General features: G+C 44.1%; 1 protein-coding gene and 1 long non-coding RNA gene across 2 annotated transcripts; both read left to right on the plus strand.

Annotated features, from left to right (window-relative positions):
• The first annotated feature begins 434 nt into the window (after positions 1-434).
• LOC124675780 (protein MICROTUBULE BINDING PROTEIN 2C-like) lies at positions 435-3,898 on the plus strand. The gene is made up of 5 exons (XM_047211857.1): positions 435-609; positions 744-812; positions 1,500-1,862; positions 2,842-3,057; positions 3,496-3,898. The coding sequence occupies exons 1-5, from the start codon at positions 472-474 to the stop codon at positions 3,646-3,648; spliced, it is 939 nt and encodes a 312-aa protein (XP_047067813.1). The 5' UTR covers positions 435-471; the 3' UTR covers positions 3,649-3,898.
• A 3,076-nt stretch (positions 3,899-6,974) lies between these two features.
• On the plus strand, positions 6,975-8,666 carry LOC124675790. The gene is made up of 3 exons (XR_006993416.1): positions 6,975-7,128; positions 7,810-7,901; positions 7,991-8,666. It is a non-coding gene; the product is annotated as an uncharacterized LOC124675790 (long non-coding RNA).
• Positions 8,667-14,460: the final 5,794 nt, after the last annotated feature.

The following is a 14,460-nucleotide window of genomic DNA, read 5'->3' on the forward strand; positions in this document are numbered from 1 at the left end:
TTTTGCGTCTTCTTCAAAGGTCCTTTTTAGAAGTTGTGAGGACCAAGTTGCATTTTCTCTCTTCTTTTAGGGTTTCTTTGTAATTGTTTCCCACTACAATGAATGAAGCTTCTGAGCCCCTTTTAAAAAGAAAATCAATATAGAAGCAATGCCACATTTAGTTTGTACATGCATAAACCATCATTGGAGTAATCTCATGAAGTTTCCAAGTGCATAAACCACCCAACAATGATCATTAGCCAAAGAGTGGCATCCTCCCATCTTTGCTTTGGTCCCTGTCCCTTTGCCAAAAGCAGCCGTTTTCCAGCCAGGCTCGTAAAAGGCGGCTCGGTCGGAAGCCAAGACACCGACCGACGGAACCCGGGCTTAAACCACCCTACACCCCTATTCTATTCCCAGCCGTTTCTTTCCCATTCCCAAATTCCATCACGATTTCCAGGGATTCGGTTTGAAAAGAGACAAGACAAGGAAATGCTCGACAGATCCCTCAGGCCGCCGGCGGAGGCCGGCCCCGGCGCCGCCGCTGCCGCCGGAGAGGGCCGCGGCAACGTGGATCGGGTCCTCTTCAAGGACCTCGTCGAGATGGTGCCCCTCGTCGAGTCCCTCATGGTGAGTGCGTGCGTTCCTTCCTGCACCCGCCGGCGCAGATCTCGCCGGAGCCCGGGTGGTTCGTGAGGCTCTTGCTCCCGGGGCTCGCGGGTTCTTGGATCAATTTGGTGAGATTTGCTTGTTTCGTTCTGCAGGACCGCAGGACGAACCCGTCATACTCGCGGCGCGCCTCGCTCGTGTACACGCCGGCGCCGGCCAAGAAGGTGGGTGACGCGCCCCTCTCTTTGCCTTTCCCTCTTTCCCCCTATTGGATGGATGTTGCGGAATTGTTGCATTAACAATGGTACTAGTTGCTGATGCTTCAGCGTGACTGTATATGCCTTTCTCAGCTGTGACCTGCGTGTGGTTCAGATGTCGTTGTTCAGTACATGTTGTTAGTTCAGATTAGGCAGTTTCATTCCTCATAGTATGGATTTCAGAGCCACTAGATCTTGCAAGTATATCATGCTTCGATGAGTTTTTTCTGTAGCCTTGTTGGGATGGAATGCCATACACATCAACATTGTTTGCTCAGAACAAGAATCTTTTGTGAGGTAACTGTCACCGGTTTCCATAACGATGAACCTAGGATGGATGATTGATTCCTGTAGGGTGCCAATCTTTGAGCCTTTTAATAATGTACTTATTTTTCTTGTGAATTATGAACTGGGAGTTGTTCAAATGCCGTGGTTCCATGGATAGGTTATTGCAGGAAGTTCAGATTAGGCAGTTTCGTCGTCATGATATGGATTTCAAAACTATTAGATCTTGTAAGATTATTGTATCGTTAGTTTTCTTGTTGCCTTGTTGAGATGGAATCGTATAGATAAATCTTCTTTGTTTGCTGAGAACAAAAGACTGTCACGATCGTTCATAATGATGTACCTAGGATGGATGGTTGTTTCCTGCAGGCTGGCGATTTGAGAAGCGCAAAGACACCGCAGACCGTGTCGGCGAAGAAGCGCAGAGATACTGGAGGAGACACAGGAAAGGAGAGCACGGCTGATTTGAATGGGGAGAATGGCTCGGCTGTCCCGATGGTTATGCCGGGAGCAGAAACCAAACCCAGAGACATCGGTGATATTGGTTCCCTACGTGAGCAGATCGATGAGCTGCAGAAGCAGCTGCTCGAGAAAGAGGAGGCACTGAGATCTGCTGAGAATACCGTGAGCGAGATGAATGCGGTGTACTCAACCATCGATGAGCTGAGACGCCAAGTCGCTGAGAAAGAAGCTTTAATCAAGTATACAAATTCTCAGTTGCACAACGTCAAGGTTAGTTTCTGCATGTTTGCCTTCCTTGCTTACATCTGTTGGTATCGCTTGCAATTTTGTTCTTCCTCTGCTTCGGGTCCGTCGCCTGTTCAAAAACGTAAAAGCTACCGCATGGCCACATAACATTTTAGATTTTTGGCTGTCACACACTTGGTATGCAAAACATGATGGTTCTATAAACTCACGCAGAGAGGGTTTGTTTCTTAAAATTGCAACATAAAATAAGGAATGATGGGGTTATCTTCAACACCTTTGAGTTTATAGTATGTCATATTGATTTTAAATTGAAGAAGCTAAGCACTAATAGCAGGCAAACCATAAGCAGCAGTCTGCCAGTTATATTTTGGATTGCATTCACATTTAAACACTGGTCTGGTAACGATTTCTATATCTTTGTAGCCCAGTTTTTTTGCTTACTATTATGGTGTGCAGACCTAAAGTTCGTATATTCATTTTGCTGCAATTTACTGTGGCTTGTTCTATCGAGCCAACAGTTTGCAGAATTCTAGTTTGTACCATGCACTCCCTCCGTTCCATAATTTTTGGCGTGGAAAATCACAACAAGAATTATTGAAGAGGGAGGGAGTAGTTGAATAATTCATATACCTTTTCCTTACCATATGATAATAGCATTGCTCAATCTTGGTAAACTTTGATAGTGTAGGTGTTCTGTTTTCTGTCGGAGCTGCAACATGCAGCTCCTTCTTCTATCACTGAACTGCTACTGAATTCGCATAAGAACACAATGGACACAGGTGGTTTTTGCGTTAGCTGCTTCTCACAGCCAACCTTTTCTCTCTTTCTGTTTTTCATGTCAAAACAAACATGATTACATGGCTTAAGTAGCCTCACGCACGCGACTCCTTAGGCACCAAAGTAGCCTCACCGTTTTCTTGTATTAAATGTTTGCTTTAAAGTTAAATCAACAGACCATACTACTATATTTATTTGATGTTTTTGTTTTGTAATTTTTCTTTAGATAACACTTGCAGACAAGCAAGCATATTTAGAAAAGTTGGAATGGGAGGTAAAGACCTCAAATAAGAAGGTTGAAGATCTTCAAGGTGATGTCTCCAATATGGAGTTTGAAATAAGTTCATTGATGACATTATTCGAGAAAATCTCGGAGAATGTTTCAGGTGATTGTTACGATGGTAGCATACCATCGGATGAACTAGACACACTTCAGTCAGTGGTAAGTAATCCTTGATTGTGGATCTTTTACCTTTTGATATAAACCTTGTCGAATAGTCGAAGCCATACAACTCAACTCTAGAAGTCTGATAAATGCTTATGCTGTTCTCTGTACTTCTATTTTTCTGCACAATATCCCATTGCGACGAAGTATTTAAAATCATTCCTTACTTGGTAGCTGTGCAAAATCTATGATACCCTAAACTATCATTTATGGTTTCAAAACCATGTCATATATCTGAAGGATTCAGGTTGTACAATGGAAAAATCGCCAACAACTTAGGCCATGTAAACAATTACGGTAACACTGTTGGGAAAATACCTAAATTAGGTGACCCTCAATTGTGAAAGCTGCTAGAAAAACCTGAACAAAAGAAAACCAATATCTTGTGCCTGCATATCTACCGTCAGAATTAACCATCACATGTCACTTTTTCAGAGTGAAATCGACAAGATCGAGGTGGAGAAAATAGAGCAGGAGAGAGTTACATATGCCGAAGCTCTTGCTGCTGCTAGAGAGAACCCCAGTGAAGAACGCCTGAGTTCAGTTGCTGAGGCGCGGTCAAGGCTGCAGGTCCTTGTTGTACAATAGTTGCACGGGATGCCAATTGTAGTGTATGTACGATAACGCATGGGGTGCCAGTTGTAGTGTATGTACGATAACGTTGTTGAGTCACTGATGTAATTACAAGTGTGGGTTTGAGATTATCTGTCAGTGTGACCGGTCTGACAGTAGTCAATCAAGCAGTTGAAACTGGACAGATACGTAGTTTGGGAATCATATTTATCCTGTTATGAGCGCTCTGTTGTTGATTGGAAGAAAACTCTAGCTGTCCTTTTGGCGATGGGCATTGAGCGGTGCTGCTATAAGATGGTGCTGTTAATATTTTAATCGCTTATGGGCTTGGTTGAATGTCTAGGTAATATTGCTCCTTGGTTTCAGGAAATTAGAATATCTGAAGTGATGATTCATTTTTTTTTTTGTTTCTGTGTTACTATCCTCTTTCCACAGTCATACGTACAGTGATTTGAGAAAAAAGTACACAATGCCATTTGAAAAACAGAGAGAACAAGGCATCATATTGATAGTGGTAATTTCGTCGAGAGAAATGCAGAAAATACCATGAAATTTGAACACGGCAAAACCATTTGTAGAAAATCACTAGAACAGTAAGATTTCGTCAGCGACGAGATCAGATCGGCTTTGTGAATTACAACTATACTATATGCTCAGAGGCTACGAGCTCTCGTTACAAAATCTAGCTGGCTAGCGCTTTTGCCCCTCTTCTCAGCCAAGAAAAATCACCAGACGCTGTAGCCGTCTGGCACCTTAAACAACTAGGAGTACCTTGCATACTTCCCATCCCCTCGACGGAGTTATCATCAAAGGAACCAACTGTACCAATTTCAAGAAAATCAGGTCCTGGAGCCTATATCTTTTTTCTTTTTTGCTTAGCGCAGCACAAACTCTAACAATTGTATCATTATACAATATACTAGCAGAATACACTTGCGTTGCTACGCAAATTTTTTTTTGTAGCATTATACAATATACTAGCAGAACACACTTGCGTTGCTACGGAGGAAAAAACGTATAATTTCATTTATTAAAGTATCAATCTATTTTACAAGATGTATGTGGCTAGAGAAAAAGTCCACCTGTTGTGAACAACACTAACATCTACTCCCTCCATTCCAATGAATAAGGTGTATAAATTTATTTAAATGTCAACATCCTCTAAGTTTGACCAATATTATAGAAAAAATGAACATTTACGATACCAATTAATATTACTAGATTCGCCTTAAAATATATCTCTATAATATACTTGTTTCATGTTGTAGATGTATATAATTTTTCCTTTTTATATTTGGTCAAACCTAGGACGTTTGGAGTTCTGCTTAAATTTACAAGCCTTATTCAACGGAACGGCAGATGAGCTTCCAGAAAAGAAGTTGCAACTTGTTGGTATGAGTATTGTGTGGGTATACTTCATTGGTGTACCATCGATATTCGATAATGGCTAGATCCGGCAAACCCGGATGGCCCATAGAAGGTGATGGTGGCATATGGCCCCAGGGGCGGACCCATGACGGCGGTGTCCTGGTACATCACACAAGAAAATGCATACAAGTAGAAAACTTCAAAATTTATAATATCTACCAGTGAAATGCTTACCAAAATGTAGCGGTTCCTTTGATATAGCATTATTCCATCATAAAGTTGTGCAATAAAGCGAAAAAAATTCCAAACTAAGAAAACAAATCTGATTCGTTTACGGCGTCTTCCTGTTTTTCAAAAACTTGTTCATTAATGTTTCTGTAATTTCAAAGCTCATATCAGCGTTACATAATTTATGATTGTGTTGATCAACAGACCCAATAAGTAAAGAATTAATTGACTATATGCTCGCAGGCTCACAGCGAGTTTTTCAGTTGAACTTACGTGACATTGGGTCGTTTCGTTTCTTAGCCGTAAAACAAGGAGTAATCGAAAACCAATTGCAGTGATTAATTAGGTGACCAAGAATCTGATTCCCAAAATCCCAAACCCTGTTACCGCCAGGGCCTAATTAGTCTAGTTCAAGAGAGAAGAATTAGACTAATACAAACGGATCAATTTAGAGGGATTCCATACTAGAAGATGTTTACCTTCTTTCTCCACTTCTTTGGCGGCTTGCTTGCCTATTTTTCGATCTTCGCAACTGGCGGCTTCAGATGAGAACCACGGCCGGACGAACAACCGATCAGGCGATACCCCCACAGTAAGAAACGAGGCGATCGATCGGGCCCTTCTTTTTCCTTGTAGCATTTTTTTTGAGGAAATACAGCCGTCACTTTACGGTACAGGAAGGTTTAAAGGAATACAAACTGGGTCTGGTGAATGAACAAGCCAGCTAGGCAGCCTCACGCCTGGGCTCGATCCTTAATTGTTAATCAGATGGCCCGCGCGTGGAGTTTGCTGCTGGCGTCCAGGCCTGCCCGGTGTCCTCAAATTATACCCTATATAAAAGTTGATCAACTTAGCGCATCTCTTAGTGTTTTGGTAACTGTAGATGGCCTATTTATCACCACTCTTGGTGCGACGCCTAGATACATATCTTTCCTCCTCTTTAATTCAGCTTATTTTTCTCTTTTGGTTCTTTTTTTTCCACGACAGATGTTACCGGTTACCGGTTACAGACTTGCCTTATCTTTCCAGTGATTGTGATCTTGCCGTTTACAGCGGTGGGCGGTGGTCAAAGCGGCACAGAAATATCCAGAAGCTCCACCGCTTTAAACTCCAAAACAAAACTTTGTCGCCTGCTCCGTCCGTCTGGCTCCGTCCTCTCCCATCCTCGTTCAACACCTCACCAGTCACGCGTCATGACTCCACTTGCAGCAGTCACTGCCCGCGTTGTCTTCCTCGCCGCGCTCCTCAGTCACTGCCCGCGGTGCCGTCCCTGCCCACCGCGTCTGCCGCCACCAGGAGCCTCATCTCCGCTCTCCAGCTGGAGGAGGTCCTGGTTCTTGAAGCGGTCTGGAGCAGGGTGTACAGAGGCAGGCTTGTCACGGGGGAGATGTGGAGGGAAAGCTGGAGGCCAGAACGGCCCGGCGGCTGGGAGTCGTGGGCGCGTCTGCTGATCCTCCCTGTCCTCTCCTCACATCTGGGCTTTTCTGGAAGACTCGATCGGAGGCTGAGCCGTCCGACAAGGGTAGAAGGGGCGGAAGAGATGGAGACCGCGACGTCCAGCGACAGGGATGGAGGCGGCCACCGCCAGGGCGTACGTCGCGGCGTCCACCAGCGAAAGGGAGGCAGGCGGGGCGGAAGGGATGGAGACCGTGACGTCCAGCGACGGGGATGGAGGCAGCCACCGGCGGGGCGGAGTCCGTGGCGTACGCCAGCGAAAGGGATCTGGGCAGGGGTGATGGAGACCATGGCGTCTACTGGCGGCGGCGCCTTACCTCCCACTCGACTGGTCCAACCTCCATGGAGGGCTTGGCGGTCGCCCTCAATACCATGACAATCGAGCTGCTCGCTCTTCTTTTCTTTCAGATCAAAGATCAAAGATGCCTTAACCCAAAGGCGCAGGTAAACTTAGCTACCTCTGCTCTTTCTATTTTCTTCCTTTCTTGCTGTGTTGGTATTCCAAAAAGAGTTGCGGTCTGTGTGTTTGAATGAGGCTTTGTGCTATGGATAGTAATGCCTCTGGCAAGTTCATATCCCATTACCTGTGGTGTTTTAGTTTGGTGGTAAAAAATTGAGATGACATCCAGTTCCTTCTAAGAGATCCGCATTACCACACGAGAAGAGCTGCAGACAGCACCAATAATATTAGGAATTTGGGATGTGACAATAAAGCTTAACTTGCCGTTCACGTTTTTTTTACTAATTGCTCTTGACGTCAGTGCACCTTCTCATATGTTATGTTAACATCTTCTATATCATCATGGTGTACAAATATGAAGCAATATTGTGGACAACTCAAGAGTACAGTCATTTTCCATTTGCACTCATGGGTTAGGCATTACAGCGACTTTATGGTGTTATTCAAATATGGAGTGTTGATTTCTCAACTGAAACATCTCTGTAAAAGATGATTTTTGGATTTGCTAATTTAAGAAGCAGATAAATTTCCACGAACAACAGATGTCACCTCTAATGTGATATTATTCTGAGCACTATTTCCTTGAAAATCTGAGTGAAATGTACTCTTTCCCTTTATCTAAAATAATTTTACAGTTCTGCTAACAAGAAAATTTATCAATGTAGGTTCCTGCAGGTTAAGATGGCAAGCCTGAATAAATACTCTGTCTGTACAGAGAATGACACTGTGCTAACGCCATCCATCTTCGATATTTCTGGTAGATGGATCATATTAGTCATTACGCATGCTATCCTGAAGCTCCGATTTTGATGGTAAGATCTTATATGTTCTGAATGTTCTTTTCAGTGGCAGTCAAAGAAGATATGTGTCAACGCAAATGTTCTTTCGGTGAAAATACAAGAAGATTGGTGTCGATCTTAACTGCGGTAGAAATAAAACATCTCCATGGTGATGCTTATAAGTGCCTTAGATGTTCGTATATATTGGATCAGCCTAAGGTAATCTTTATAAATTATTTTTCGACATGAATTTAACCAATTGGTATTTGTGTCTTTAATGGAAGGTTCATGGTACTTGCTTTAGGCTTAGGTTTGTTCTTTTTGGAGTAACAACTGCTAAAACTACAATAGTTAGATGGTCTATGGACATGAAAATGGTAGCTAAGTTTTCATTCCCCCTCCTCGCCAATTATAGCAGTATAAATGTGAATGGACGGAGTTCAGCTAGAATCTTAGCAGATGATAACTTCTTTTCCTCACATTCAGCCGATGCATACATATGGATATGCCTTTGTATATGGGACCAGCCTAAGAAATGTCAAAGTGCTCTCAACTTTTAGTTTAGATACTTCCACTGGTGTACTATGTTCGCTTCCAGCATATAGGCAACTTTCTATGTTTTTGATGGCAAGGTTTTATCTAGATGCACGTGTATTCCCTATACAATTTTCTGTTGATCAAATCAAGCTAGCACCTAGCTTTCATGTATCCTGCAGTTTATTATATACCGTCTTAAGTCTAAGTCACCATGTCATCCATAGAAAGTTGATTTATTATTATTTAGTACTATTAATACGTCCACGGCAGATGGAAAAACAAGGAAATTACGAAAAGGTTGAGCAATATCAGTCGATAACCTCCTTTTGAATAACATCGAGATGCAGCGCCTTGTGGTGTTCATCACACACGGATGGGCGATGAGGAGCTTGCTTCCATCGGGTCTGCCTAGGACGGATAACGAATGTTTGTTTGGTACTTTCTTTCTTGCATCTCTCACTACATGGCAGTGATATTTTTTAAATCTATGTAGACACACAACAAGCTCAAAAGTGTGTTTTCAGCAGGCTACCTGTTGCATGATTACCACAAGGTTCCGCGATGTTAAATCTAAATATCAGTGGCCTTTTTACCTGCAGATTTTAGAACAGAGATTAATTATATGTTCGGAAAAAGGCCACAACTAGGTAAGTTGGTCATATCATCTTCAGATCGGGTTTGCTTCTACTTTCCAAAGGAATATCATGTACTCCAGCAATGGTAGATGTGAGAACAAAAATGTAACTTATAAGTTCAAAACTACCTAAACTACTAATGTTACTGAACAGGAGTCCTAGAGATATAAACTTTCAGAGTTTCATGATTGCAGTTGGATTGATTATTGCTAGATATTCAGGCTATGCAATCTACTTTTGGTATGCACGTGTCCTATTGATGCAAACAGAGAATGGATTAAACATAGTCTGTATTATTGGGAATTTTATCTGCCATGTGCTCTCATAATTTTCACATGGAAGCTTGAAGAAAAACTGAACGGATAAAATTCACATCCATTGTACCTTAGCATCACTTGGATAGTTTGTGCATCTGCAAGTTATTCTGTATTGTTCATATGTTCTTTATGCTAAATTCCATACTAATTTATCTTTGAAGTATCACTCCTTAGATTTTCTTGAAGAAATTTTATATTCTATTTTCACTGATTGCATTGTTGCTAATAAAAAGGATTTTAGATATGTGATGTAGACCCTCACATTGACTATATATCGCACCTTCTGAAGTTTCTAACTGTTTGTACATGGCCTCAGTCTTCCAATGATAGTGATGACCAATTGACTACAGGTTGAGATATTGGTTCTACCATTCAGGTTAGTTGTTAAGTAGTTCCTTTCCTTGAATCTTCTGTGCGATGATAATGAAGGACAGAAATAGACTCTGGACTGTTTCTGTCTATACTGATTGCTGTTCAAGAAAGAAAACCTCCATGTTTATATGTATAATTATCTCAAAGAAACAAAATTAAATTAAGATGCACACCCTATGTAAATGTCAGGTTTAAATGTTAATTTATTTTACTGATGGGCAAGCATTTTTCTGTTTGACCGACGTACAGAAATCTCGATTTTTCAACAGTTCAATAAAAAATAGCATTGATTTGTTTCCAATTTATTAACAAATGAGCATTTGTTCACAATCTGTTATGTCTATGCTCCTAAGTTTTTTGTTGACAAAACCTTGATTTTCGTGATGGATAGATCAAAGGCAATCTCCTGAACCAAATATCGTTCAGATTACCTACCATTGTTCTCTTAGATGTTCTGCAATATTTTGTACTGTAGTTTGTGTCTTTCTTTAGAGGTGGTGCACTATCATAAATTATATTGAGGTTTTTCTAATATTTTATGATTTCTCTGATTGAGCATGTGAGGTGAATAGAAGCTGTGTCTGCTTCGCTGCTAAGGATGAGGTCACGGCCCTTTATTTACATGTTTTCCAGTGTGATGTCTGTGTGTTTCAAGCTTTCAACCTTCAACATATAGCACATGTACTGTGTTGATGTCCCATGTCCAGAGATGGACCAGCAAAACAATCTCCATGTTTGTATCACTAACGCATGAGCACCTCCGAAAATGTGTGGTCCTTAGGGCATTCTAGCACGTGAGATGGAAAGCAAGCGACAAAGCAATTTGTGCAGGAGTTCACGAACTCGGGGTCATATATTAGTTAGTAATCATAAGAGGAGTCATGTGGTATGACTGAGCTACACGTGCATTTCCTAGATGGATTCATCGAATACAAATGCAGCTGTGGGGAAGGTAGTGCGTGTCTGATCTCATGGTACTTTGATTTGGGACAACCAAGGGTTAATGTGTAACTGATTTATATTTCCGCAAAATTTTCTTTCCATGTGAACAAATTCTTTAAGGTATATAGATAAACATTGTATGAGAGCCCTCTGTCAATTTAAATCACTCGACGGGCGCGGCGTGGCGCCGCGCCAATGCTTCCTAGTATTTTTTAGGGGTGTCACAAGGTACTACTACCTGGAGGCCAACCGCGTTAATCAGATGGCCCGCGCGTGGAATTCTGATCGGTCTGTTTCCCTGGGTTTGAGCGGGTGACTCGGGCTGATCAAGGGGTTGATTTGCTTCGACTACCCAGCCTTGGTTCCTCGCTACAACTAGGGTTCCTGATCGGATCGGATGGCGGAGGTAAAAGGAAAAGGCGAGGCGAGCGAGAAGCCGACCCAGGGTGGGGCGGAGCCGTCGCTGGAGGAATTGCTGAAGAGCCTCGACATCAAAGGCGAAGACATTGAAGGACTGTTCGTGGCAAAGAGCGAAGTGGAAGCGTTAAAGGAGGGGGCGAAGTGGATGGCAGTCATGCGAGTCCTTACGTCCAAACCTTTCAGTTCAACGTCGCTGAAGAAGACGATGAAGTTTGCCTGGGCTTCGGCGCAGGAAGTGTTTTTCCGGGATTTGGAGGATGGGAGGTTTATCGTACAGGCAAACTGCCTGGGGGATTGGAAGAGGATTACTGAGCAAGGGCCATGGATCTTCCGGGATCATGGAATTCTGATCGAGAAATTTGATGGCAGCTGCCGTGCTTCGGCAGTGGCTTTGCACCGGATTCATGCGTGGGCTCAAATCCACGATGTTCCTGAACTATATCATAAGAAGGCTTTGATTACTGGTCTAGCTGCGAGTATAGGTGAAGTTATCATGGTTGATATGAACAGTATGGGCTCGGAAGGAGGTGATTATGTGAGAGCCCGTATTTGGCTGGATACAAGGAAGTGTCTGACGAGGTTTGTCTCGTTCAAACCGGAAGGAGGAGAGCCGGTGATCATGCGAGTCAAATTTGAGAAAATCCCACGGTTCCGTGCTGTATGTGGCCTCCTCGGCCATGAGCAGGAAGAATGTGGGACAGGGGAACATGCACCATCTGCGGTGCGTTTTGGTAAATGGCTCTTGGCTGACACTCCATGGAATAGAAGTCAGCTGTATGGACCGACGGCTGCTCGCCCAGTGGAGAAGAATAGGTCAGAGCAGAATCCAGTATCTGGTGGACGGGGTGGAGGGCGTGGAGGACGATCTGGTGCAGGCCGGGGCACCGGTGATGGAGGGCGTGGCCGTGGCACTGTATTGGCTACTGTCGAGAACAGAAAGCGCACGTCAACGGATGCCAGTCTGACAGAGGTGAGCCCTGGGAAGGAGGGTGCTAAGGACGTGGTCTCGGGTCCTCTGCTGCTTGAGTGGAAAGCACCGGGTGTCATTGACGCGGTGCCTGATCTGGGTGCACAGAGGAAGCTGGATTTTGATTCGGAGGGTGCTGAGAAAAACTATGCACAACCCTCGGGTACTCCTCCACCTCCACCTTCAGCAAGAGAGCAAAAAAGGCCAAAGAAACATACCACACCAAAAAAGGACAAGAGCGTGACTGCTAAGGTGGCCTCCACGTCGGAGGGCCGCCAGTCGAAATGAGTGTTTTAAGTGTAAACTGCCGTGGTCTTGGCGGAGCTGCGGCAGTTCGAGATCTTCGCATTCTTGCGGAGCGTCATTCCCCATCGGTGCTTTGTGTGGTGGAGACCCAGTTACAACAAGCCCGGGTGGAGGGTTTATCTAGTTCGTTAGGTTTTAATAAAAGTTTTGCTGTTAGTAGCTCCGGACGCAGTGGCGGCATTGGTTTGTTTTGGAATAATGATTCAATAAAGATGGAATTGTTACCTTACTCCCAATATCATCTTGATGCTATTGTTACAGAGCAAGGGAAAGAACCTTGGCGCCTCACTGTAGTTTACGGAGAGGCTCAGGTTCAGGAGCGCCACAAAACGTGGGATATGCTCAAGTTTATACATTCGTCTTGCGACCTTCCGTGGCTGTGTATTGGAGACTTCAACGAGGTCCTCCTAAGCGAAGAACACGAGGGCGTGAACGAACGGAGTTGGAATCAGATGGCAGGGTTTCGAGAAGCCATTGATGTGTGTGGTCTGTGCGATTTGGGATTTCGTGGAGTGCCATGGACCTTTGAAAAGAAGGTGACGGGAGGGTCTTATTGTCGGGTGAGACTGGATCGGGCCCTTGCTTCGGCCTCATGGTGTGCTCGTTTCCCAGAAGCGGAGGTACAGCACCTACCGAGGTATGCGACATCAGACCACTTACCAATTCTGCTAGAATGTTCTCCTCGTCAGGCCTCCCGACGAGGTGAGCGGCTATTCCGGTATGAAGTTATGTGGGAGACTCATGAGGGTTTCTCTGACATATTGTCTGACTCGTGGAATGCTGTGGAGAAGTGCCAGACAGCAGAAGCGTTGCAGCAGAAACTAACATCTGTCTCATCCAACCTCTCTTCTTGGGGCAAGGAGACTTTTGGAAGTGTGAGAACCCAGATTCGAGTTCTACAACAGGAGCTGGGTGCTTTGCGAAGCCAGCCTGACAGGGATGGGCCGTCGTATACTGAAATTAAGCTAGTAGAGCGACTAGCCGAAGTCCTCCACAGAGAGGAAGTGATGTGGAGACAGAGATCGAGAATTCAGTGGCTTGCAGAGGGTGACAAGAATACAAGGTTCTTTCATTTGAGAGCAAGTCAACGGAAGAAGAAAAACTGGATTGTGGAGTTGGTTAAATCAGATGGTACCACCACAACAAATGAAGCTGAAATGGGTAGGAGTGCAAAGGAGTTCTACCAGAATCTTTACTCTTCTGAGGGAGTCACTGGGATGGAGGAGGTTTTGAACTGTGTACCATTGAGGGTTGATAGAGCAATGAACAGCAAACTTGATGCTCCATTTTCGGCTAAGGAGATTAAGGCGGCGCTGTTTGAGATGTACCCAACCAAGGCTCCAGGCCCGGATGGGTTTCCCGCCCATTTTTTCCAACGCAATTGGGACGTCTGTGGAGAGGAGGTGACTGAGGCAGTTTTGAGGGTGCTACAGGGCCAGGACAGTCCGGATAGTATCAACAAAACATTTATTGTTCTCATCCCTAAGGTGGCAAGTCCAAAAGAGTTGGGGCAGTTTCGGCCCATCAGCTTATGTAATGTGATCTACAAGATTGCCTCCAAAGCGGTGGCAAATAGGCTGAAGGTAGTACTCCCTGAGATTATCTCGGAGGAGCAGTCTGCTTTTGTCCTGGAAGATTGATTACAGATAATATCATCACAGCTTATGAGTGTCTCCATTTTATGAAGCGCACAAAGGCTAAGAAACACCGATTCTGTGCGCTGAAGCTGGACATGCGCAAGGCATATGATCGTGTGGAATGGAGTTACTTAAGGGCTATCATGTTGAAGCTTGGTTTTACCAGTACATGGGTAGCACTGGTTATGAGGCTAGTCTCCTCAGTTTCCTTCTCGGTGTTGTTCAATGGGGCACCGCAAGAGGAGTTTCTACCTACGAGGGGCATACGCTAGGGCGATCCCATCTCCCCTTATTTGTTTTTGTTGGCAGCAGAGGGCCTTTCGTGCCTTTTAAAAAATCAACTTCAGTCATCGGCAATTCATGGCATCAAGGTGGCACCCACGGCTCCGGCGGTGAACCACTTG

The sequence above is a fragment of the Lolium rigidum genome, chromosome 1, assembly GCF_022539505.1.
Source record: "Lolium rigidum isolate FL_2022 chromosome 1, APGP_CSIRO_Lrig_0.1, whole genome shotgun sequence".
In the NCBI taxonomy this organism is placed as follows: Eukaryota; Viridiplantae; Streptophyta; class Magnoliopsida; order Poales; family Poaceae; genus Lolium; species Lolium rigidum.

What these genes read in the sequence shown, in the direction of transcription:
- LOC124675780 (XM_047211857.1), top strand. Translation starts at nt 472, where the DNA reads ATGCTCGACAGATCCCTCAGGCCGCCGGCGGAGGCCGGCCCCGGCGCC. An exon ending in CGCCGGCGCCGGCCAAGAAG is followed by an intron (nt 813 to 1,499) that starts GTGGGTGACGCG and finishes TGTTTCCTGCAG; the next exon opens with GCTGGCGATTTGAGAAGCGC. An exon ending in CTCAGTTGCACAACGTCAAG is followed by an intron (nt 1,863 to 2,841) that starts GTTAGTTTCTGC and finishes ATTTTTCTTTAG; the next exon opens with ATAACACTTGCAGACAAGCA.